General features: G+C 40.0%; 3 protein-coding genes and 2 long non-coding RNA genes across 5 annotated transcripts in view; 1 reads left to right on the top strand and 4 right to left on the bottom strand.

The window, feature by feature from the left end:
* The window catches only part of Zw (glucose-6-phosphate 1-dehydrogenase Zw), a 109408-nt gene that overhangs the window by 17287 nt on the left and 69076 nt on the right, over positions 1 to 23045 (bottom strand). The window lies entirely within an intron of this gene.
* On the bottom strand, positions 11 to 3262 carry LOC135939934 (uncharacterized). Its single transcript, XM_065484545.1, has 7 exons — positions 2849 to 3262; positions 2625 to 2791; positions 2461 to 2573; positions 2069 to 2405; positions 1869 to 2013; positions 535 to 649; positions 11 to 479 (listed from the first exon to the last, which is right to left on the bottom strand). Exons 1-7 carry the CDS (start codon positions 3034 to 3036, stop codon positions 324 to 326), a joined length of 1221 nt encoding a protein of 406 aa, XP_065340617.1. The 5' UTR covers positions 3037 to 3262; the 3' UTR covers positions 11 to 323.
* Positions 6025 to 8217, top strand: LOC135940872 (cullin-2-like). The gene is made up of 9 exons (XM_065485969.1): positions 6025 to 6062; positions 6304 to 6498; positions 6562 to 6662; positions 6721 to 6869; positions 6932 to 7083; positions 7343 to 7580; positions 7720 to 7866; positions 7929 to 8087; positions 8140 to 8217. Exons 1-9 carry the CDS (start codon positions 6025 to 6027, stop codon positions 8215 to 8217), a joined length of 1257 nt encoding a protein of 418 aa, XP_065342041.1.
* On the bottom strand, positions 11692 to 16026 carry LOC135938430 (uncharacterized). The gene is made up of 3 exons (XR_010574657.1): positions 15932 to 16026; positions 12025 to 12195; positions 11692 to 11924 (listed from the first exon to the last, which is right to left on the bottom strand). It is a non-coding gene; the product is annotated as an uncharacterized LOC135938430 (long non-coding RNA).
* Positions 17398 to 22763, bottom strand: LOC135939769 (uncharacterized). The gene is made up of 3 exons (XR_010574776.1): positions 22539 to 22763; positions 22087 to 22227; positions 17398 to 19633 (listed from the first exon to the last, which is right to left on the bottom strand). It is a non-coding gene; the product is annotated as an uncharacterized LOC135939769 (long non-coding RNA).

Genomic DNA, 23045 nt, shown 5'->3' on the forward strand with positions numbered 1-23045 from the left:
GAACTACGACTGATTTTACAGTTTAGATCTGTATATTCTCTCCATTTTACATTTCTGGTGTTCATGTGAATGCAATAAAAAATTTACATATTCCACTATTCTGTGTGGTAACTCCCAACTGGAAAACGGTACACAGCCAACCTCCTTGTGTGTTGCTCCTATTTAAAAATGCAGAGTCATACCCGAAATTTCAAAAATTCGTCAACATTGAGTAATCTAGCAGGCTGACGGCGAAACTGACGTGTGAGTGCAATCAACAAATTTAAAGTACAGACTAAAATCACATCCCTCTCGAGTGTCACTAAAAACATAGTCACTGAAAACTACAAGACAGGCGAGGCAGAACTTTGGCTTTGGTAAATTATGGCCGAGGTGAAGTTTATTACGGCGGCCAACACATACACCGGCAGCCACCGACCTCGAGAGGCAGTCACTAGTTCAGCAGTCAAAGGGCCGCACAGGATTCCTGGAATTGTCGCCTGCGGGAAAAAGATTGTAAACATAGTCAACTTGGAACGAAAAACTAGACTTTACCAGCGTGTTGGAGAGTGCGAAGGTTGCACCTGCGTGCTCGGGGGCTACGTCGGCGTGGTTGCTCAGGTGGCCGGCGGAGTTGAAAGCACACAGTCCCATCGAAATTGACACCAATCTAAAATAAATAATGCAAAAACAGTTAATATTGACACTTAAAGCCCCTTGACCAAATCCGTTTCCTATTTTCCGGTGTGAAAAATCGGAAAAGTTGCGAATTGTGGCGTAAAACCGAGCGATTGACGCGATTTGTCGCGGGGAGGCGTGTCTGAATTGCCATTTGGCCCAAAGGTGAATTTAAAAAAAGAGAATAAAGCCAAAATCTTTAAATTATCGCAAATTTTGGGGGCATTAGCGGCGGTTGCGGTGGGCTTGGATGTCATTTAGATCCATTCGACGCGAGATTTTACGGCGAGTCTTTGGTTATTTATCCTAAAACCCATAGGAGCCGAATTATTAATTTTTAAAGTCATAAAAACGCGATTTGTGACATTTCAAATTTTTTTTTCGGGGCCCAGATGGACCAGAGGGCCCTAAAATTGGTACCAATCGATGACCCTTGGTGAGACGCATCCGCCCGTGTGCAATTTATCGAAATCAAACCATTTTTCGAATTACTACGAATTTTTTGGGCCAAATTTATCGAAAAAGTTGAAATTTTCCTCTGGATTTTATCTTTACGGAGAAAATTTAAAGAATTTCACAAACTCCATCGCACGCGCAGGACCCCTGCAGGTTAAGAGACCGATTTTCAAATTTTTCGCCACCATAGAAAAATTAAAATAAATTTTTAACAGATTTTTTTGCTTGTAACATTTGCCAACTATGGTATTTGGGGCCCAGGCGGGGCCCAATGGGCCAAAGCCGATTTTGGTACCAATCGACGCCCCTTTGTGAGACGCGTCTGCCCTTGTGCAGTTTTCCAAAATTGGACCATTTTTCGAGTTTTTACGAATTTTTTTCGGCCGGATTTTTGAAAAAGTCAAGATTTTAAAAATTGTTTTATTTTTATTTAAATTTGACTGTTTGTCTGAGTGTCGACCACGAACATCATCTAACAGGTCGTGGACAGGGCTATGTCCTGAGATACTCACACGACCTTTTTCAGGGTAATCCGACCTGAGATCCACTCTAAGGCTGGTATTTAATTCTATTTCACTAATTTCAAGCACAGTTGATAATACTAGGCGATGGTTTGTGACCCTTTCCCAGGTTGCGCAACCTGAGATCATGCCCTGGACCATTTCTTGCGTTTTTCCCGGCACCCTTGCTTATATTTTAGTCAATTTTTGGCTTGGACAACATGCTCAAAACAAATAATTTCAAAAATTACTTACACCACAGCAGCAGCCAAGTTGTTGACCGCGCAAAAAGCCATCAAAAAGAACGCAGGACCGACCAAACCAATATTCGTCATAAGTCTCCGAACTTTGAGCAAACTCCAGCCCTTGGACACCAACCTGTCCGCAAAGTGACCCGCGACTGAAATGATTAAATTCATAAATTTTACCCCGACTAATGTTAAACCAAAACTAACCAATGGCGAAGATAGAATTGAAGATGTAAGGCACAGCTGTAAAGCTGATGTTTTCCTTGCCGGCGCCGAGTGAGCGTAGCAAGTACGTGGGCAGCCACTGCATCACGATGTAGCTGGTCCAGTTCATGGCAAAATGTGCCAGATATATGCTCCAGAGAGCCCAGTGGCTGAGCAGCGCCCAGCCCGAGTAAGTCTGCGGCTTCTGCTGGTCCCGGAAGAGAGGGATGTGCAGGTTCGTCTGCAAATTGGCCATGCTGCACATCCACAGGACGACCCACGCAAAGCCCATCAAGCCAAAAATGTAGAAGGACGTCGGCCAGTACAAGTGCGGGCACAACTAGAAGGTTTAAGAGGAAATTAGAGGAGTTTAGACGGAAAAATTGAATACTCACAACTGAGGCGAAGGTCTGGCCAACAGATCCGGCTGCGACTAAATAACCAAAAGCTCTGGACCGCTCCTCTTCAGGAACCGAAACCGCCAGTAAGTGGTACATGGTTGGAAGCCCTTTAAAAACACAATGTTTTTATTTAAGAATTTTAAAAATTTAATTCCTACCTAATCCTTCTCCTATTCCTAAAACGATTCTGAAAAAGACGAGACCGGCGATCGACGACGAAGCCACCAAAGGAGTCAGAATGGTCGAAAATGACCACAGCAGAACTGAGAAGATCAGCAGGGTTTTGCCGCCGTAGCCTCCAAACATGAAAGCACCAGCGAGCTGGCTGCAATAATTCAAAGAATTAAAACACAGTTAAATTAAGGATCTCAATTTCACGCACCTCGTAAGGTAACCAACAGAAAAGGCGGAGAGGATCCATCCCTGAGTGTGCAGCGACCAGTTGAATTCATCTGTCATCTGGATGATCGCGATGGGCATGATGACCCGGTCGGCGGCGTTGATAAAATTCGCCACCGAACATAGTAAGACGAGCCGAAAGCTTTTGGGGAAGAACTGAATGCGGATCATCGTGTGTTAGTTGTGCTGAAAGGCGAAGCTTTCAGACGGGCTGATGCCACTTTATTGGACTGAGATTCGTGTCATTGCATGACCGAAGGTCAGGAAGAACCGAGGGTAGCGCTGTCCGAGCCGATTTTTCCGTGTACTCATCGCAGAGAGCTTCTAAGACAGTCGGATCACGGAAAATATGAATGTGTCAACGTCGCCATTCCTTGCCAGCACACAAGCCACACAACACAGGGGGGCGTGGCTCGACAGATGGTCAGATCGGCCCGGCGGAGGTGGCGCCAAAACGAAACATTCACATACAACTCCTTACAAAACAAAAAACTGTAAAATGCAGTTTAAAATTATTAAACCGAGTTTAAAAATAAAAATATAGCTGTTCTAGAAAAAATTGTTTTTTATTTTTCCTTCAACACCTGATAGTATAATATATTTGCTTTTAAAAAAATCCAACAAGCCAGCCCTGCTCCAATTATTATACCCCTTTCAGCTGTGTACGTACCACGCGTTCAAATCTCTTTTTGCGAAGCAGTTTGCGCTGTTTGCGCAGTCGGCGATATTCATTCAAGAAGAATCTTTTCCTTATATTTAATTTGTGTTTTCATTTTCACTGATCAGCTCAATATATTTTGAAAATCAGCAATGATGTTTTGACGTTGAAATTTATTGCGCACCCAGAAATTCTTCATTTAGTAAATCAAAAGTTTATTCCTTAATCTCCAGCATGAAAATTTAACTCTCGAATAAAATGGATTGAATTTTCAAACATATTTCATACGTAAATTAATTTCAATAATTTTTTTCAGAAAGTCAAAAGCGCAGAAATAAAATAAAATATGCAGGAGAAATTATGTTAAGCTGGCAACTGTTGCGACAAGCTAAAAAGGCCCACTGTTGTGAGTCAAACTTTTTCATAAATTGTGTAATTAACACGAACTGCTGGGTAAATATTCTTGTTTGGAATAAAATTATAGGCGATTGCTGACTGCTGACAGTTGAATGTAATCAAGCGTTATTTCAACGAAAGTTCAGCTCACAATCCCTTCGAGCTTCTCTCGCATGACGAAAAATTACTCAATATATTAAAAAAGAATTCGAATTATGAGAACACCTGATGCATGCATCCAGGCCAGGCCTTTCCAGCCCCTGTTGTTGTCAATTGAAAACGAAGGGGAGAGAAAAACCCCACTGCGGGCGCGGCGAGTTTGGAAATCGTGCGTGCCTCGCTCTTGTCACCTTCTTGTCAGTGTTGTTTTTGAGGCGAAGCAACGAGCACATCTCTCGCCGCGGCTACTCTCCTCTCCACTGATTGTCAGATATTTTCTGAACGGCCGGGCCTTTGTGTCGACACTGTTCGTTGTGGTAATATTTCTATTTTTAAGTTTCAAAATGCACTTAAGTTCAAACAAGGATTCGGCGAGGGATCATTTCGTGTGTCTTTGAACTTGAAATAGTTTTCCGGCACTTATTAGGCCGTCATGTTTGGTTTAATCAATTTTTTAATTTGAACGCACAAGCGCAAGAATTATGTTAATTGGGTATAAAATTGAAAATGGCTAGAGTAATTAAGCGGTGAATTAATAATCTGGTCACTGCGTGCGAGGAAAGTTAAGTTAAAAATGCGTTTTTGAGCACTTTACAGAGCGGCGTGAAGACGAGGAGAAATCGAGCCGCGTAATATTATGTTGTGCAAGCCAGCGCAGCACAATAGGCGAGACACCTGCACTTGTTTGCTTGTGACATCGAGGGTGGCAGGTGGGGTGTCTTTGAATCTATTGTTAACAGATTGTAAAGACCAAGCATATTGGGTGTTCGTAAAATTCGCTTCAGGCACATTCCATTCGGGTAAAAACATATTTTAGATTGTAAAAGTGCAGGACTTTTCGGCGTGGTGCGTGGTGGCATCGTAAGAGAAGAAAAAGCAAAAATAAGAGGCATAAAATGGGAGCAAGCTAAGGGGATTTGATCTGGGAGCAACAAACATAAACCGCGCAAGGGTGGTTTTAAGAATATGCGTTTTGTATTCTAAGCGGCAAAATAAGCTGGTCACTGCGACAAAAATAAAAATAAAGGCTCATTTCGTAATTTAAACGAACTGTTGCGACAGATTGTTGGGTAAAAACTGGATGCTTTAATAAATTTAACGATTTTACCTACAATTGAATGCAAACGAGCGTTTCATGCTTCAAAAAGCCAACCCTAGATTAAAGGAGAGCTTCTCTCGCATCGAAAAATAACAATTATTTATTTTTTGAATCGGCCGTATAGAAATTCAGTTGAGAGAACACCTGCGAGCGAGCATTCAGGCCAGGTCAACGACCCGTCCATTTTCCACCCCTGTTGTTATGATATTAATCTTTATTAGGGTTCTTTTGATCCATAAAATAATGCCTTATCCTGACAATTTAATTCAAAATGAACATAATAGTTGTTAAAAGAGAGGTGGGAAGTTGATTAATAATTATCTCATGAGGGAACTGTTCTTTTAAAAAATTTTAATGCATTTGAAATTTCGTCCTGACAATTCTAATCCTTCCAGGGATGGCCCATCACCTTTTCTTGCTTCATTTATCTTTTTTTTAGGGACAGGGTTGCAGCAAAATTTGGGAGCGGTCTGGCAGGGGAGGGAGCGGAAGTGGAGGAATCGAGGCGATATCGCGGCTTCTCGGCGTTTCTTCTTGCTTACAAAAAGTTCGTCCGTCATCAGTCGGGTCGGGTTTCCGCTCTCACTCTCTGCCTCTGCGTCGCTAACTTTTTGATTTTCCGCGTGGTCCGGGTTATTTCTTAGTCCTCATCTTCTATAAAAAATTCTTACTCTGGATTTACCGTAGCAATTTAATGGGCCGTTGCTACTGCTGCTGTTTAGTCTATTGAATTGAAGTTTTTATTTCTATTCATCTGATTGATCAATAATTGCTATTAGAGATAATTTAAAATATAGATTACTCCTTCCTAATAAGTAAATATTTGCAGAACGAAATGGAATCCAACATGGAAACAACAAAAAGCGAATATCGAACCCTGAAGTGGTGAGTAAATTGAACATACTTAATTAGAGAGATTATTCGTTTCAAATTTCTAATTAAATAAAAAACCATGACTAGGAAAAAAAACTTTAATGTCGATGAATGCTGGCAGAATGTTGAGCGTGTTGCCCGTTCAGTATTGAAGGATCGTAGAAAGCTAGATCTATCCAGCTGGAGAGAGGCAATACGGTAAGTTTTGATTCTCTGAATAAATTTTAAAACATCTCTTAATTAAAATTCACAGCTCCGTATTTGATCTAACCAAGAATGGTGTATTCGAAAACCTCGATGAAAAGTTTCGCCCAAGGGTCGAATCGATCATTACTGACCACGTGAAGGTGATTAAGCAGAAACTGGCCCACGAAAATCTGCTAGAAAATTACTGTGCTGCCTGGAGAGATTACAAGGTGGACAGCAAAAACTTCCAGATGCTCTTCTTGTAAGCAGTGCCTTTGTGGATTTGAGATTCACATTTTAATTCCTTTATTCTTGTTTTGCGCAGACATTATAACAAATGGATTTTAAAAGACAACGAAGCATTTTCCGGTTTATTCCTCGACAAGTGCGGCTACAAAAAGAAATTAACTAATCTTGAGGAAATGAGTAAATTTTTTATTTTTAAATTTAGTTTAAAATTTACGGAAATATATGTTATGCGCAGCAAATATCGCGTGGAAGACACACGTACTGGAGCCAATAGGTCTCGCAATCACGAGCTTGCTGTGGAATGCTATCGAAGAAGAAGAAAATGAAGTGGCGAAAGTCGTGCATGAAATTTTGCAATCCTTTGAGCAAGTTGATGCAGTTGACGTAAATTCCTAACTAAATAAAACAAGATAAACGCTTATATAAAATTTCTTTTAAATTTCTAGCTCTTGGAGACGTTCTTTGAGAAACTGCGAGAGCTTTACGAATCAAAGACAAGTGAATGGTTCCAAGGATTGAACGCGGCTGAGTTCATCGAAAAAGTTGTGCAGATGATGGAAAAAGAAGTCACGCGGTGCAAAACATTTCTCCCTGAGAGGTACTTGTAAATCATTTTATACAGAACAGAAATCGTTAAAATTTGCATATTTTTTAATATATCTAAGTTTTACGGTCCAAATAATTTAATATGAATCAATATCTTGAGAACACAAAGTGAATAGCACCAACATCCAAATTCCAATTTTTATTTCATGTAAATTCGTCTCTATTAATTATCAGAAATATGTTACAGATCATTTCAGCCATAAATGCTGTACAAAATCAAATATGCTATTGAAATGAAATTAATTTGGCAGATCGATTGGCAAGATGAAAGAAATCTTCATCGAGAAAGCTTCCTGCTTGGAGCGCATTGATGAGATGATGATGGAATGCCAGCAAATGCTCAAGGAAAATCGTAAGGACGAGTTGGAAAACCTGTACAAAATCCTTCAGCTGCTTCCTGCTAAAAGCAACAGATTCGTACGTCTGTCGGCGATCTTGCGAATCACGGCGCTAAATGAGGCTTTCAATTCATCCTTCTTGAACATGGAGGTAAATTTATACACCAAATTCAAAACGTTCTCTGATATATGTGAACAATTGGATGGAGCTCAAACCTAACTTTCGTTAACTGATTCACGCAGCGCCACACCTACACATTATAATAATTCAATAAATCTTTTTCCCAAAGGAGTTCGAGGCAAACTTGCTGAGCATTTACAGAAAGTACAATGCGCTGATAGATGAGCCATTTTCCCAGAACTCTCTTTGCATTGATGAGCTGCAGAAAGTCCTGGGGTACAACAAAGGAGAAGATCGCTGCGACGGCACCAGGATGGTACAGCTACCAATTAATTTTTCTTTTTTTTTACTAAACAAGGCGATGAAATTGGTTTGCAGTTGGTGAAATGCATGAAGGAGTTGAGCAGTTCAGAAAATTCAGTTGCAGAATCTGATTTGAAAGCATCGGACCGCAAGGATTTGCTTTCGAATCTAAAATTAATCTTCAAAAAGCTCAACTTGCCGGAGAATCTTGAAATGGATCACCCCAATTTGAAGGTGCGGGAAAGGGAATTTATTTTCAGGCGATGTAAAGACTTTATTTTTCTAGCACAAGATCCAGCATGAGGACGAGGAGCTTGAGCAAAAGAAAAAGAAACGCCGACTTTCTGATTCATCGCTGCGATAATGCACCTGCGTGAATCAGGGTTCGCAAAAACCTGCATTTTTCCGGAAAAACCCACTGCATAGCAAAAAAATGTTTTTTGCGGGTTTTTCCGAAACACAAAGTGCTTTGCGCGGGTCGCGGGTTTGAGGGTTGAACCCGCAAAACCCGCACCAAACCCGCGGGTGCGGGTCCAGATTTTGCAAATCCAATATTGCGGGTGCGGTTTGGTGCGGGTGCGGGTTGACTCGGCAAACCCGCAACTTTTATGTAATTTGGGCCACAATCTCTGAACTCAACAAATTGTTTTCCAGGGGTCGATGGATTTTGATGAATTTTTTTGCGTTAACTTTGCCCTAATTTACCGAAAAATCAGTTGAGAAAACCCCAACTTTCCCATTTTTGCGGGTTTAATTGCGGGCGTTCAAAGGTCAAAATCTGGGAATTTTGAGTACTTCATAACTTTGCTAAGGGTGGTCCTAGAACAAAAATTAAAAACCCCGTAAACTCGTCTTTACAAGACAAACAACTTTTATATTGACCTCAAAGTGATAGGTTAAAGGTAAATGTCACAAAAATTAATTTTTAGATTTTAAACTCAAATTTGAAAATTGACATAGTGAAATTTTTATGGTACGTATTTTTTGTAAATAGGGCCACCACAATCCGAGATTCAGGTGCACAAAGTTTTTTCATCGAGACGGGTGCAATAAAATGCTTGATGAGCACCAAATCTCGAATTCTGCACTAAAAATCTCGTCGCAATTATAAAACAAAATATAAAATCGAATTATACCCCTTTAGTGCACTTAGAGATGTCGAGAGGAGTCTAACGGTATGTGGTTTTTGAAATTCGGATGATTATAAGTCGACATTTGGTCAATCATCGTTTTTACCTACCTCGACAAACAAGGGTTTTCGAATTTTTCATTTTTAATTAAAAAAATGAGGAAAAACGCCATTCCAAATTTTAACGTTTTTAACTTAATTTTTTGTGTTCTACAAAATGGCTTTGAAAAAAATAAAAAATTTCAATATATTCATTTTCAAATTTGAGTTAATATTCCAAAAATTAATTTTTGTGACCTTGGCCTTTGACCTACCACTTTGAGATCGATATAAAAGTTGTTTGCCTCGTTGAGACGAGTTTACGGGGACCTTTGAACGTTGAGAAAACCCGCAAAAATTGGAAAGTCGGGGTTTTCTCAACTATTTTGCGCGGGTTTGAGGGTTGAACCCGCAAAACCCGCACCAAACCCGCGGGTGCGGGTCCAGATTTTGCAAATCCAATATGGCGGATTGCGGGTGCGGATTGGCGTAGTGCGGTTTGGTGCGGTTGCGGGTTCAAATTTTGAAAAAAGACATGGGTGCGGTTTGGGTGCGGTACGATATAAGCGGGTTCAGTGCAGGTTTGGGTTGAAAATTTGTACCCGCGCAAAGCACATTCCTAAGGAAAATAAAAAATTCTCATGATTGATGACCAAAAATAGGGATTTTTCAAAATCACCAAAATCAGTATTAGAGCCACTGGTTTCAACAAGAGACTAAAAATTTCAGACTCTTTTCAAGCAAAAATTGACGATTTTCGGGTTAAATTCGGAAAAATGCGGAAAACCCCAAGACTAGTGGGTTTTTCTAGCAGATTTTTTGCGCAAAAAACCAGTGGTGCATTTTTGCAAAATTGGCGAACCCTGGCGTGAATTCCTCGTCGCGCTTAGGTCCACTCGATAAGCAATTCTCCACGATTATTCATTCTTTATTATATCAAAGGACCTAAGTATCTAAAAAAGACTCAAATGGCGAGTGAAACACTTATTCTATGCCACAGAATATTATGTTTGTCGTCCCGCATAGATTTCTCCTTTATCATTGTCTGGCTAGTATAAAATTTTCATGTAATTTAGAATTAGCTAAATTGGTGGTTTGTATTCTGTCGTGTAATTAAAGTCCTTTTCCCAAGTAGAAAATAATTAGCAACCGCGCGCACTCACTGCTATAGGTTTACCTGATTCCCTTGCATGTAAAAATTGAATCTCTTCAATAAATCGATCTTAAAATTTTTCTTGCGTAATTTGGCCATCAATAAAAGTACTTCATGAAACTGTATAAACATGATATTTATAATCAGGATATAAATTTCCTCAAAAATCAAACAAGCTTAACAATTATCCACTTTAGCTCTGTGCACCGCGCGTTCCGGAATGAATTGTTTCCTTGTTATTTTTAATTAATTTTCATTGATTGACCTGCCACCGATATGGAAAATCTCTTCAGTATTCAAAATTAAAAAATATTCAGGTTAATTTTCATTTTTTGTACTAATTGTAAGAAGACTTTATTTACATTCACGGTTCACCATACAAAATAAAAAGAATCTTTTGCACTTTGACATAACTATAAGATTGAGGATTGGAGGAACGCCTGGCTCTGCCACTTGAACATTTTGAAACGACGGATCCTTAAAAGAAGCTGCGGAAAATGCAGCAACGGCATCGAGCTTGTTTTATATACATATAGCTGGATTGGTTGGGTGCGTGGAAATATTGCTGCGCCATTGGAATGAAACTGGCCTCGATTGAGGCTCTTGAGGAATTGAGTTGCCTTACAAATATGGTTGCGAAATATCCCAGAGCAGGTAGAATATTGATATTTCCAATTAAGATTAATTTGACTCTTTTTAAAACTCTTAATCAGTCGAAAGATCTAAAAATGACATTCGCATTCATTTCAGCGTTAAATTACCACAAGAAGAGCAAACATATGGGATCATATATATCTTTGCTTGGATTGAAATAAAAAAAGCTTGGATTAAAGTGCCACACATGTAAGAGTTACTTTAAAAGTGCCAGATTTTTGAAATGCCATTTGAAAAATGTGCATAGCGACGCCAATTTGAAGCACTGTGCATATTATTGCACCAAAAGCTTTTCGTCCCATCTCTATATGCGTTGAAAAACCATCTGGCGACGAAGCACAACTTAAAAAAGGCCCTTTGAATGTGATTTATGCAATAGAAAATGTTAACCAGAAATCTGATCTGTCAAAACATATTGAACTTGTACATTTGAAAAGTGTCCGTGAAAAGTGTGCAATTTGCGGCAAAGAATTGAGCGCTTTGTCGATGAAAAGACACCTACTTAACGTTCATAACAAATGATGAATCTGAGAAGTTGGAAGAAAGTCAGTGGAAATTAATGTAATTAGTAGGAATCTTAAATTTTTGTTCAACACATAAATGCAATTGTAAATATGATTAAATGGTTTGTATTTTCAAATCAATAAAAATGTTTCTTAAAAATTGACGCTCATTATGGTTTTCTTTTCAAATTAGTTTCCTTCATATTCAATCTGTAACATGCAGGAGGGATGATTAAATAAAAGATTAATTGCTCTTTAGACAAAAACTCTATTTCATTCATAAAATCAGCTTCTGTTTTTTCCACACCCTTCAAAACATTCCAGAGATGGTAAATAATTTACATGAAAGGGTTTGTGACCAAATCATCAAAATAGTTTCTATTCTTAATAACAATAACATATATTACCTCTCTGAGCAGGGTTTTGTACTTGGTCATGATGAGGGTGCCGTTGTTGAGTTGCTCGTCGGCCTGCGCTATCATAAGATTTATTTTCTCGCTGTTCGCTGTGGTCCTGCGCGTCGTCGGCGGGCTCGGCTAACAGGGCCCGCAGGTCCACGTCCTCGGTGGAGTGACGCCGCTCCCTGCCCTCCTCTGAAAAAAAGGAAAAAGAATAAAAATTAGCATTGGCAGCAATCTCGATAGCAGTGATTTTAAGGTCAAGTGAAGATAGAAAAGATAAATCAGTACTGACCTTTGTTTGGTAAATGCGTTGGATGCACTTGACGCGACCCTCATCCGAGTAGCCGGCACAACAAAGGGACGTTTCAGGTTCCAACCTCGACGTCGTGAACGCAGAATCCCGCGAAGCCCGAGGCCAAACTGGGCATCATCTCGCTCAACTTGGACGTCTCACATGACGGGCCTGTGATGCAAAATGCACTGCAAGTCAGGGGTGAGAAAATGTCACTGCGCTGCAGTGAGCAAATCTCACCCCGCCGCATGTCACTGCAGTGTTGTGCAAAAAACTCACCATCGACACCCCATGAATAGTGACATGCGGTGAGGTGAGATTTTCTCAATGCAGCGCAGTGACATTTTCTCACCCCTGACTTGCAGTGTGAAAATTAGGAAACAGCAGAGTTTACACCCGCCTGCGCCAAGGACGCCGGGGGGCATTCAACTCTGCTGAGAATTTAAATAAAAAAGGGAAATTTAAAAGGGAAAAGAGCAGAGTTTACGCGCTGAACTCTGCTGAGAATTTAATAAAAAAAGGAAAGTTAAAAGAAAAAACAGCAGAGTTTACACCCGCCTACGCCAAAGACGTCGGGGGGCATTGAACTCTGCTGAAATTTAAATAAAAAAGGGAAAGTTAAAAGAAAAAACAGCAGAGTTTTCACCCGCCTACGCCGAAGACGTCGGGGGGCGCTCCACTCTGCTGAGAATTTAAATTAAAAAAGGGAAATTTAAAAGGGAAAAGAGCAGAGTTTACGCGCTGAACTCTGCTGAGAATTTAATAAAAAAAGGAAAGTTAAAAGAAAAAACAGCAGAGTTTACACCCGCCTACGCCAAAGACGTCGGGGGGCATTGAACTCTGCTGAAATTTAAATAAAAAAGGGAAAGTTAAAAGAAAAAACAGCAGAGTTTACACCCGCCTACGCCAAAGACGTCGGGGGGCATTGAACTCTGCTGAGAATTAAAAAATAAAGTAAATTTAAAAGGGAAAAGAGCAGAGTTTACGCGCTGAACTCTGCTGAGAATTTAATAAAAAAAGGAAAGTTAAAAGAAAAAACAGCAGAGTTTACACCCGCCTACGCCAAAGACGTCGGGGGGCATTGAACTCTGCTGAAATTTAAATAAAAAAGGGAAAGTTAAAAGAAAAAACAGCAGAGTTTTCACCCGCCTACGCCGAAGACGTCGGGGGGCGCTCCACTCTGCTGAGAATTTAAATTAAAAAAGGAAAATTTTAAAGGGAAAAGAGCAGAGTTTACGCGTTCAACTCTGCTTAGAATTTTATAAAAAATGGAAAGTTAAAAGAAAAAACAGCAGAGTTTACACCCGCCTACGCCAAAGACGTCGGGGGGCATTGAACTCTGCTGAGAATTAAAAAATAAAGTAAATTTAAAAGGGAAAAGAGCAGAGTTTACGCGCTGAACTCTGCTGAGAATTTAATAAAAAAAGGGAAAGTTAATAGAAAAAACAGCAGAGTTTACACCCGCCTACGCCAAAGACGTCGGGGGGCATTGAACTCTGCTGAGAATTAAAAAATAAAGTAAATTTAAAAGGGAAAAGAGCAGAGTTTACGCGCTGAACTCTGCTGAGAATTTAATAAAAAAAAGGGAAAGTTAATAGAAAAAACAGCAGAGTTTTCACCCGCCTACGCCGAAGACGTCGGGGGGCGCTCCACTCTGCTGAGAATTTAAATTAAAAAAGGGAAATTTTAAAGGGAAAAGAGCAGAGTTTACGCGTTCAACTCTGCTTAGAATTTTATAAAAAATGGAAAGTTAAAAGAAAAAACAGCAGAGTTTTCACCCGCCTACGCCGAAGACGTCGGGGGGCGCTCCACTCTGCTGAGAATTTAAATTAAAAAAGGGAAATTTTAAAGGGAAAAGAGCAGAGTTTACGCGTTCAACTCTGCTTAGAATTTTATAAAAAATGGAAAGTTAAAAGAAAAAACAGCAGAGTTTTCACCCGCCTACGCCGAAGACGTCGGGGGGCGCTCCACTCTGCTGAGAATTTAAATTAAAAAAGGGAAATTTTAAAGGGAAAAGAGCAGAGTTTACGCGCTGAACTCTGCTGAGAATTTAATAAAAAAAAAGGGAAAGTTAATAGAAAAAACAGCAGAGTTTACACCCGCCTACGCCAAAGACGTCGGGGGGCATTGAACTCTGCTGAGAATTAAAAAATAAAGTAAATTTAAAAGGGAAAAGAGCAGAGTTTACGCGCTGAACTCTGCTGAGAATTTAATAAAAAAAAAGGGAAAGTTAATAGAAAAAACAGCAGAGTTTACACCCGCCTACGCCAAAGACGTCGGGGGGCATTGAACTCTGCTGAGAATTAAAAAATAAAGTAAATTTAAAAGAGAAAAGAGCAGAGTTTACGCGCTGAACTCTGCTGAGAATTTAATAAAAAAAGGGAAAGTTAATAGAAAAAACAGCAGAGTTTACACCCGCCTACGCCAAAGACGTCGGGGGGCATTGAACTCTGCTGAGAATTAAAAAATAAAGTAAATTTAAAAGGGAAAAGAGCAGAGTTTACGCGCTGAACTCTGCTAAGAATTTAATAAAAAAAGGGAAAGTTAATAGAAAAAACAGCAGAGTTTTCACCCGCCTACGCCGAAGACGTCGGGGGGCGCTCCACTCTGCTGAGAATTTAAATTAAAAAAGGGAAATTTTAAAGGGAAAAGAGCAGAGTTTACGCGTTCAACTCTGCTTAGAATTTTATAAAAAATGGAAAGTTAAAAGAAAAAACAGCAGAGTTTTCACCCGCCTACGCCGAAGACGTCGGGGGGCGCTCCACTCTGCTGAGAATTTAAATTAAAAAAGGGAAATTTTAAAGGGAAAAGAGCAGAGTTTACGCGTTCAACTCTGCTTAGAATTTTATAAAAAATGGAAAGTTAAAAGAAAAAACAGCAGAGTTTTCACCCGCCTACGCCGAAGACGTCGGGGGGCGCTCCACTCTGCTGAGAATTTAAATTAAAAAAGGGAAATTTTAAAGGGAAAAGAGCAGAGTTTACGCGCTGAACTCTGCTGAGAATTTAATAAAAAAAAAGGGAAAGTTAATAGAAAAAACAGCAGAGTTTACACCCGCCTACGCCAAAGACGTCGGGGGGCATTGAACTCTGCTGAGAATTAAAAAATAAAGTAAATTTAAAAGGGAAAAGAGCAGAGTTTACGCGCTGAACTCTGCTGAGAATTTAATAAAAAAAAAGGGAAAGTTAATAGAAAAAACAGCAGAGTTTACACCCGCCTACGCCAAAGACGTCGGGGGGCATTGAACTTTGCTGAAATTTAAATAAAAAAGGGAAAGTTAAAAGAAAAAACAGCAGAGTTTTCACCCGCCTACGCCGAAGACGTCGGGGGGCGCTCCACTCTGCTGAGAATTTAAATTAAAAAAGGGAAATTTTAAAGGGAAAAGAGCAGAGTTTACGCGTTCAACTCTGCTTAGAATTTTATAAAAAATGGAAAGTTAAAAGAAAAAACAGCAGAGTTTACACCCGCCTACGCCAAAGACGTCGGGGGGCATTGAACTCTGCTGAAATTTAAATAAAAAAGGGAAATTTTAAAGGGAAAAGAGCAGAGTTTACGCGTTCAACTCTGCTTAGAATTTTATAAAAAATGGAAAGTTAAAAGAAAAAACAGCAGAGTTTACACCCGCCTACGCCAAAGACGTCGGAGGGCATTGAACTCTGCTGAGAATTAAAAAAAAGTAAATTTAAAAGGGAAAAGAGCAGAGTTTACGCGTTGAACTCTGCTGAGAATTTAATAAAAAAAAGATAAAACAGCAGGATTCACGCCCACCTGCGTCAAAGAAGTGCATCTCTGCTGAGAATTGAATAAAAAAGGGAAATTTAAGGGAAAAACAGCAGGTTTTACGCCCGCACAAAGACGCAGGGGGGCGTACAACCCTGCTGAGAAGAGAAAAAAAGGGAATCGACTCACCAGAAATTTGGCCGTGGTCCTCGATCGTCGTCTGGTTGTCGCTGGCCCCTCAATTATCAAGCGCGGCTGCAGACCGGCACCGCGCACGTCATCCTTCCGTCACTGCTTGTTGAAGACTAGAAGAGAGTGAGAATAGGAGAAGCGAAGCAGCAGCCAGACATCAAAAGAGGGGAAGGAGTGGGGGGCACACGCCACTGGTTCGCTGGTTGTTCGTCCCCACTACTTCTCCTCTTTTGGTACCTCTGGTTGCTGCTTGGCTCCTCCTACAGTTTCCAACCACGCATGCGCACTTGTGCTGCCAGTCCTAATTATATCGCCATTAGCGTTTTACCCGCGAATTCAGTTTGCCTACACACGCGCTCTCCGCGATTCTAACCACATTCTTCTAAGTCAATTTATTTTTAATTTTACAAGTTTAGTTTTTTTATACAGTTATATACTAATGGAATGAAAGTAGGAGAAGCGAAGCAGCAGCCTGACACCAAGAGAGGGGAAGGAGTTGGGGCAAACATCGCAGGTGCACCTTCACTGCTTCCCCTCTTTTGGTGACTTCTGCTTCGCTTCTCCTACTGCCAGAGCCAACGCCAGTTGCCGCCCACGCATGCGCACTCCTTCACATGCGTTTAGCCCGCGAAACCTGCTTGCCTGCACTCGCGCTCTCCGCGATCCCAAGTCAATTTAATTAAATTATACATGTTTAGTATATTTAAAACTATTGGAAAGAGCAAAAAACGATTCAAATTTTACAATTAATTATGCACAGCTAATATTACGCTCTTTTAATTGTTTACAAATTGTAACAAATTATTAACCTGTTTTTAAATTAAAAGATTATTGACCGGTATGCGCAATTTTTCCGCTATCAATGTATGCTATTAGTAAAAAAACGCGAAAAAAGTGTTAACCCCCAAAAGAGGAAATAAATAATGAAATGATTGTACTCACCCTAAAATGTGGACGTTGGCCGCGGGTCAGTCGTGGTCCACGGAGGCCATCTGGTGGTCGCTGGCCCCTCAGTCATCAAGCGCGGCTGCAGAACAGCACCGCGCACGTCACCCTCAGGTCGCTTCTAGTTAGAGACTAATTGTAGGAGAGTAGGAGAATCGTAGCAGCAGCCTGAGTCACTAAAAGAGGGGAAGGAGTGGGGGCAATCATCGCTTGTTTGCTGCTTGTTCACTCCCCACTCCTTCCCCTCTGTTGGTGACTCTGGCTGCTTCTCCTTAAATGCCATAAACAGCTGCCAATCGCGCATGCGCAATAGTACAAACTGTCAAGGAATTATATTTTACCGCCGTCTGGCTCCGCCTCCTTCTTCGTATGCACCGCGCAGTGAAGTGATTGATATAATCATGAATCCTAGCGGTGACGTCTTCAACCAAAGACGCAATCTCAAAGTGAGACTCTGCAAATTAATTGGAGTATTTTTTAAAATCGTGTATATTTTACTTCGCACCCCAGGTGCCATTCTCCGTGGATTCCCGGGGGATCCTCCTAGAACGGGCGAGGGGATTCCCCCGAGAATTGGCGAACTCCTTAAACAAGTGAAATTTGCCCATTGATGCGATGTAACACACACATGTCGGTCTAATTGTTCATAAAATGATGATTTTAGAACCCACACCCCACTTTTTCATCCAAATTTGGGAAATAAATCGACTTAGAATGAGCGAGGGGGATCCCCAGAGAACGATCCCCTTCGATCTCATTCCACCTCATAAAAATCACTCAGAAATGTCATGATATGAAGCCAAATGCAAGATAACTTAATATTTATTGGTCTTGTCACGCATTTCAGTCATAAAACTTACTAATTAGTTAATTAGGAGAAGTTAATTTAAGCCATTTAGAGCGGTGTTTTCAATTTGCCGCGCAACGTCTTCAGCCGGTCGAGCCGGTTCATTGGCAACACCGCTCCCCTCCACGCCGAACGGCTGATCGCAATCACCTCGCCCACAATCCCATAAACAATGATAGAAGCTGATCAGATATTTTTTTATTTTTTATTTTTTCTTGTTATAATTGGTAAAAGATATTTCTCGTCTTGTGAAAACAAAACCGAGGATGATGCGGAATAAAGTGACGAGGTGGTGGCTGAGGAATAAAGCGCATATTCAAGGTTTTTCTGTTTTTTTCCTGTCCTTTTTTCCTGAAACAAATTTCCTGTCCTGTTCCTGTTCGAATATGTTGGCCTGTCTGCTCGGTCAGCTTATATTCCTGCTTTTTCTGATTTTATTTTTATGGTTTTTTTAATTTTATTTAAATTCCATTAATTACAATATGGTCCTTGTACTTTATAAATATATAGTAACAATAATTGCTACCACAGGGATATCAGTTAATATTTATCATATTTATAAGATTTCCAGGGAAAAGCAGGAATTACTGTTTCCATTTCTTGTCTTCTTGGCATTCGGTCTACAGAGGAAAATGCAGAGGAGCATGATTAAAAAAGAAGGAGCAGCCATATTAATTTTTATAAAATTGCTATATATATTTGTGAAATAATTTATTTCGTGCATGAAAAGAAATATAAAGGTAAACAAAAGATGTTGGGATCTACCTTATTAACAGATTTGAATCGCTAGTACACCATTTAAAATCGTCAACGCTTCTTTTGCGCTTCCTCAGTACCTCACAATCAGTAGTAAGATGGTTTAAACACTGAAGACATAATATTGTATGATCCAGTTTTTTTTTTGTTAAATTCTAAATGCCAGAATAAGTTTAAAACTAAATTTTCCTGCAATTCAAAATAGACAAAGTCCTTACCCTTTTCCAAACACTCAAGCACTATCAGAAAATTTTAAAAACAGCTGAGTATTGATTATCTGGTCGACACTATTTTCACATTTATATTTTATTTTATCAATATTCAGTCAAACTATTGCTAATAAGTAACTGCACAGTCTGGTCCACACTGTGCTGCATGATGTGGACCACTTCAAGGGAGAGGGCGAGGAGCTCAGTAATGGCAGGCGAGCTCTGTGATGCGTCTGTGCTGCTCAAGCGAGTAGACGACGTCAATCCAGAGCATGTCACCGCAAGAAAGCTCGTGCAGCTCTGGAAATGTCGGCTGCAGCGGTTCCTCCTGGTGGCAGAGGTAGAGCCTGTCCTCTGCTCGTCATCACCAGAGAGCAGCCACACAATCTCGCGGCTGGCTGGTAGCGGTGTTTGGTACAGTTGGTACGGTGCGAACAACAGCTCGAGCGAGAAGCAGTTCTGGGCGACGCTGTTGAGCAGAGATTCGCCCGCCTCGCCCAATTGGAGCAGAAAAGAGACAGCTCTTGCTAGGCGGAACTTGGCCGGCCAACGCTGGCTTGACGCTCGTGATGCCATCCACCAGGTCGTCAGCCTGCGCATCGAACGCGTCCAGGGCGATGATCTCGGCGCCGTTTGGGATGTAGGTGATCAAGGCCTGATACAGCTGGCCCGGCAGGCTCTGCAGCTCTATCGAGAACACCTTGCTGCTCGAGAAGGCGTAGAAGAACGGTCAGCGTCAACAGCAGCCCGCGGATCAAGGTGGCCACAATGCATCCAACCAGTGCGAAGGCTGCGACCAGAAGACACACATCCAGGCCCAGCCAGTGCACAGAGATGTCAAGGCCATGGGCCACTGGGTCTTTCTTGCTCACGCGGTTGAACCCGATGTTTAGCGTCGAGAAAAAGATCTTTCAGTAGAAGTAGCCCAGCAAGTTGAAGTACCTAAAATCAAGCCAGTAATGAAGAGAACACGTCAAAATGAGGGTCTAAAAATGACTAAAAAGAAATAATTGCATGTGAATGAAGCATAATAAGAAAAATTAAATCTAACTATAAATGCCAGATCTTTATTCTTATATTCTGAGGTTAAAAACAAACTGCTGTTTAATATTTAATTTTAATAGATTGTTATATTTTTACTTAGCATAAAAACAAAGTTAAGAATATTATTTAAGTTATTGAGAATGATTAGAAGGCGCAATTGTGTTCGACATCTGAAAAAACTTTAATTAATTTTCCAGGCCTTTTGCATCTGCTTCTTGTGAGCAGTTCTCTGCAAATTTGGATGTCGCTATTTTTTCATTGATATTTTAGGTGAAAATTATATTGCTTGTTAATAGATAGTGAAATTCCAAATTCAAAGCTCGAAAATGAAGGCGTTCCCAATTTTTTTCGGCATGTCAAAAATTCCCGGAAATTGAATTCAGTTAATGAAAGGTGGACTTGACTCTTGACTGGGTTGAGATATCACCTTGAAATTTTCACTGACCAACCTAGTTTTCGATCCCGAAAATCTTTTGCATTTCCAAAAAAATCGCAGGTCGAAGGTCAAGGTCACCTTTCGTGACCTCTTTTTGAAAATTCAAATTAAGGGATGATAGCCACTTCGATTTTTTTGGGTTCAAGGCTGAAATGTAGCCCGTAAAATTTAGCACAAGCACACCAAGTTTCATAGATTCAATCGCTACAGTTTTTCTGCAATTCGAATTTAATATTAAAAACCGGCTTAACGCCGCTCGGCCGCGGCTGTCCTATCAGCAGCGAGTTCGCCTCTTGTTCTTAGAGTATATTCATATATTTCGCATTTCATTTGCTTAGAAACACCAAATCGACCTTCAGGGCCTGTCCCTGACGTGATCCTGACAATAAAAAATTCGAAAATTTCAAATTTCATCGATTTTGGTGTCTTTTTATAGGTTTTCCTCACTGCACAGCTCAAATATAAAGCAGAAACTACCGAATGACATTCCTTAAACCGGTTTTTAAATAATTGTGGTAGCTATTAATCCTGGTGTGATGACACATAATTATTAAAATTTTGAAATCTTTAATTTGTGAATAAATACTTGTTTTGTATACATAAAGTTCGTATTTCGTGTTGAAACTTGATGATCTTACTTTTACAATGTAAAAATTAATGAATATAAAATGCAATACCAATTAGGCTACTGTTACAAATTAAAACTTTTTGTTCCCTAATTTTTTTAGGTATTTTTTAAATACTCTATTTGTTATTGCAATCAAGGACCGGTTTCAGGAATGTCATTTGGTAGTTTCTGCATTATATTTGAGCTGTGCATTGGGGAAAACCAACGAAAAGACACCAAGATCGATGAAATTGGGAATTTTCGAATTTTTTGATGTCAGGGTCACGTCAGGGACAGGCCCTAAAGGTCAATTTCGACCTTCATAGGTCCACCTTAGGCCTCCTTGGTGTTTCTAAGCAAACTAAATGCGAAAAAATGTATACTTTACGAAAGAGAGGCGAACTCGCTGCCCAAGGGCGATTATTATGCGAGCTCGAGCAGCCTTGAGCCGGTTTTTTAACATCCAATTAGAATTGCAGCAAAACAATTGCCAAAACAATAAAATTTGTAATGTAGTGCTTGTGCAAATGTGCAGAATTTCAGGGGCTAAATTTCAGTCTTGAACCCAGCAAAAAATTAAAGGGGGAAATCTATCCTTAATTTTGAATTTCCGAAAAAAGGTCACAAAAGGAGACCTTGACCTTCGACCTACGATTTTTTTGCAAATTGAAAAGTTGTTCTGAATCGAATACTAGATTGGGCAGTGCAAATTTCAAGGTGATACCTTAACGCAGTAAAGAGTTACAGTTTAGAATTTGATTTTGGGGGAGTTTTAAAATACTGAAATAATTAGGGAATTCCCGAACTTCAAACTTGGAATTTATCCATTTATGAAGAAGTACTTTTAGCAAATATAATTAATTGTCACCTAACAATTTCAACTTTCAAAACAAAAGTTGCGAGAAATCGTCCTCCAAATTCCCGGAGAACTGCTCTCAATCACAATTACAGTTTTTCTTTATGGTGGATTAATTTTCTAAGATTTCAACTATTTTTAACGTACATAACGCAATATTTTGGTTTAATCATGCTCAGATCTTGTTGAGTTTTTAACTTTTAAAAACTTTTAAAATTTTAAATCATTTTTATTCTTGTTATTTCGCAGAAAATAATTCAATCTAGCAATTTTTGCAACCTGCTCTTTGACTGTCAAATGTTGTCATTTCATTATCAATAACAAGGCTTTATTTAAATAAGGGGAAACAACAAAATACGAAAAATGGAATTCCAAAAAGAAAAAATATTAAAATATATCAGAGGGTATGGTACTTGTCTTGCGCCCTTCAGGCTGGTTTACCTCAAACTCACCTCTGCTTGCACGAAAGGCCTCGATCTCTGTGATCCAAAGGACTGCAGTGATTTAATATGTTCCTCTTCAATCCATATCCCATCATCAAGCTCTTGGGTGAAACGTACGCTTTTAATGTTCCAATGAGCTGCCCAGCTGTTCTGTGACAAAATTAAAAGCTTTAATTTATTGTTCATGATTTATAGCAGAATTTTTTCGCAGGTACGGCAGAATTTTTCGAGACTCACACTTTTCGCCAAACTCACATTAACTCGATAGGATATGTATTGTATTGGGCATATTTTAACATCAGAGCGAGAAGTGTGAGTGATCGGAAAAGCGTGAGTCATCCCAATATCCCATCAATTTAATGCAATGATAATTGGAAAATAGTAAAGTTACTACATAATCAATTCGTATGTATAATGTACATACATAAGTACTCGTCAAAATGAAATGGATAAAATCGCACCTTGCGTGGATGTTGAACGTTGAACAGCTGCGTGTGTCGTCCGAACGATACTTTGGCACCTAATAAAGGTTTAAGGACGAAGGCCGATACGCTTTTCCAAGATAAATTAGCAGAAAATCAACAGAATTCACGACAAACATAAACACCCGACCGGCGAGCTCGCCATTTGTTATGCTCCGTCGCGAACAGGTGATGAGCGGTGTTGCCACGCATGCCCGGCAGAAACTTGGCGCGAAAGTTTAGCCGGCTTATAATGATGAAGTTTATTCGGCCGCCGAACACATTCGGCAGTGAGAGAGTTAATTTTATCAATTAATTATGACATGAAGAGTTGTCTGGAGGCATATTTAATGTAAATATCTGGATTTTTTCGTGGTGGAAAGTGGTGGCTGGGTCCACCGCGAGGTGGATCCTCCTAGAATGATCTCCCTTCCATTTTCACTCTTTATACTCGCTTTTATAGTCATTTTCGCTAACAATGTTACGAATAGTGAAGCTCTAAGCAAT

This window comes from Cloeon dipterum, chromosome 3 (genome assembly GCF_949628265.1).
Source record: "Cloeon dipterum chromosome 3, ieCloDipt1.1, whole genome shotgun sequence".
In the NCBI taxonomy this organism is placed as follows: Eukaryota; Metazoa; Arthropoda; class Insecta; order Ephemeroptera; family Baetidae; genus Cloeon; species Cloeon dipterum.

What these genes read in the sequence shown, in the direction of transcription:
- LOC135940872 (XM_065485969.1), top strand. Translation starts at nt 6,025, where the DNA reads ATGGAAACAACAAAAAGCGAATATCGAACCCTGAAGTG. An exon ending in GAATATCGAACCCTGAAGTG is followed by an intron (nt 6,063 to 6,303) that starts GTGAGTAAATTG and finishes TAAAATTCACAG; the next exon opens with CTCCGTATTTGATCTAACCA. An exon ending in GCTGCGACGGCACCAGGATG is followed by an intron (nt 7,867 to 7,928) that starts GTACAGCTACCA and finishes ATTGGTTTGCAG; the next exon opens with TTGGTGAAATGCATGAAGGA.
- LOC135939934 (XM_065484545.1), bottom strand. Translation starts at nt 3,036, where the DNA reads ATGATCCGCATTCAGTTCTTCCCCAAAAGCTTTCGGCTCGTCTTACTA. An exon ending in AGGAATAGGAGAAGGATTAG is followed by an intron (nt 2,574 to 2,624) that starts GTAGGAATTAAA and finishes GTGTTTTTAAAG; the next exon opens with GGCTTCCAACCATGTACCAC. An exon ending in GCCAGACCTTCGCCTCAGTT is followed by an intron (nt 2,406 to 2,460) that starts GTGAGTATTCAA and finishes TAAACCTTCTAG; the next exon opens with TTGTGCCCGCACTTGTACTG.